We start from the raw sequence: 2,168 nt of genomic DNA on the forward strand, positions 1-2,168 counted from the left end.
GCGGCCGCTCCCTTGGCGGTCTGCAGGGCCTCGTCAACACGCGAAACTCCTTCTCCAAGTACTGCCTCCAGTACTCGCCGATCCCCGTCGTCGTGGTGCGGCCGACAGAGAAGCGCGAGAAGAAGAAGAGCAAGCGCCTCAACGACACGGAGCGGCGCACCTACGTGCGCATGCTGTCGGCGACGGGCGGCAAGCACGAGGCGGACAGCGAGAAGAGCAGCCTGTATGAGGTCGAGGTCAAGTACTCGGCGGACGAGGAGGCGCACCAGGTGGCCAAGGTGCTCGGGCTGCCGGCGTCGTTTGATCCCACGGTCAAGCCGCTGAACCCGAGCGCGCTGCTGCGCAACCGATACGCGGAGCCCTCGCCGCTGGGGGTCGCAGACGCACACACCGCCGACCGAGGCGGCGGACGGCGTGGGCGGTGTGAGCGGCGTGCCCAAGGCGCCGGCGCCGCCGAGCACGACAGGCGGCCACAGCGACAGCGACAGCGACAGTGACGACGACGAGTTTGAGGTCATGCCGGGCGAGCAGGCGCTCGATCTCGACCAGCAGGAGAAGCTGCACGACATGGAGGTCGGCGAGGCGGCGGCGCTGCTGAAGCAGAACCGCCGACTGAGCGCCGAGTCGGGGAATGCGGATGACGACGACGAGGGGCGACACTCGCGGAAGAGCAGTGTCAGCTAAGGCGCGGCCGGCTGCATGTGGCCTTGAGGCCCGCGCAGGCGGGGATGAGGGGAGGTCAGCTTTGTATGTTGGCGGTCAAGCGTTTCGGATGCAGGCGGATTGCTGTTTTTTAGTCTCTCTTTATTTATATTTTTATGGACAAGACGGTGTTCCTCTGTGTTTCGTCTGTCTTTGTACGTTGCCGTCTGTCTTCAGATGGCTCTTTTGGGTGTTTGGGAAAGCGATACACTTTACATAGGGAACATGAAAGTCACGTATGGATCCTGTCTCTGGCTGGTGGTGTTTCGTCTCAGACGGGCGTGGCAGACAGCTTGGCGTCTTTGCCATGTCTTTTGCCATGCTGGTCTATATGCTGTAGTAGGACTGTTGGCAAAACCCTGCATCACTGTCACTGCATCACTGGCCCTGCATCATCTGCTCCATGCTACTTGTCCATGTCCTCAAGATGATGGTCGCAGCAGAGGTGCTGGACTCTCTTACTAAGCAAGGAGCAACACGCATGCGGCTCGGACACGCGGCTGAACTTGGGCCTGACGACTGGCGACTGACGATGGACAATGGACGACACGCCAACTTCATCCCTGTACACGCTGCATCTACACCCTGCATCCGCATCCTGTCCACCTTTCCTCGACCCTCATCTCTCTTCACAACAATGACGGTCGGACGATAACAATCGGTCCCAGCAATCCGACTCCTCGACGCCCACGATCTGTACCTGAGACAGCAGCACTCCCCCCCCACGACAACACACCACATGCCTTCCCGACCAGTCCACCCCCCAAGCCGACGACGCAAATGCTCTGGTTCGGCTCCTCGTGCGACGACACGGCGTGCGCCCCCGTAGATCCTCGCGCCCCCTCAACCCTGCGCCTCTCCGTGTCGCTGTCGCCCCTCGTCGCGACCTTTGTCCTCGTCGCCCTCGCCGCCCACCGACACCTCTTCCCGCGCCTGACCCGCGGCCACGAGGTCCGCGACGGCGCCGACAATGTCCTCCCCGCCCACGCCCCGCCCTCGCTGCGCCAGGCCCACGCCGAGCACGGCCGCAAGAGCCTGCGCCGCCGCGTAGCTGCCGCCGCCTTTTGCTCGACCATTGCCCTCGCCGCCGTCCTCGTCGAGCTCATCCTCGCCGAGGTCGCCGACCTTATGCCGCCGCGCGCCCGCGCCGTCGGCCTCGCCTTTGTCGTGCCCACGCTGCTCGTGCTGCTCGTCGGCGTCATACCCTTTCTCGAGATCCAGAGCGTCGTCGCCGGCCTCGGCTGGCGCTTCCAGCGCACCACAAAGGGCCGCCTGCCGAGGGCCGCCTGGACCATCCAGGGCCTCGTCTTTGCCGCCTGGCTCTTCGTCTTCTGGAGCCTCGGCGCCCTCGTGCCCGTCGCCGCCAAGGTCGACACGGCCGGCGCGCGCATGCGGGATGCCGACGAGGTCGGCGCCTCACGCGGGCCTGCGTCGAGCGGATCGGGCGTCATCGGCATCTCGCTCAT

The 2,168-nt window shown here is 64.7% G+C and overlaps 2 protein-coding genes across 2 annotated transcripts in view; both read left to right on the forward strand.

Moving 5' to 3' along the window:
• Window positions 1-516: 516 nt before the first annotated feature.
• VDBG_06941 (conserved hypothetical protein) lies at window positions 517-684 on the forward strand (the record flags this gene model as incomplete). Its single annotated transcript, XM_003003333.1, has 1 exon — window positions 517-684. One exon carries the CDS (start codon window positions 517-519, stop codon window positions 682-684), a length of 168 nt encoding a protein of 55 aa, XP_003003379.1.
• Window positions 685-1,482: 798 nt separating this feature from the next.
• The window catches only part of VDBG_06942 (conserved hypothetical protein), a gene marked incomplete at both ends in the record, with an annotated part of 1,712 nt that continues 1,026 nt past the window's right edge, over window positions 1,483-2,168 (forward strand). Inside the window, one exon of the mRNA XM_003003334.1 lies at window positions 1,483-2,109. Coding sequence (XP_003003380.1) covers window positions 1,483-2,109 — 627 coding nt within the window. The remainder of the gene's footprint in view (window positions 2,110-2,168) is intronic.

This window comes from Verticillium alfalfae, genomic scaffold (assembly GCF_000150825.1).
Source record: "Verticillium alfalfae VaMs.102 supercont1.8 genomic scaffold, whole genome shotgun sequence".
NCBI lineage: Eukaryota > Fungi > Ascomycota > Sordariomycetes > Glomerellales > Plectosphaerellaceae > Verticillium > Verticillium alfalfae.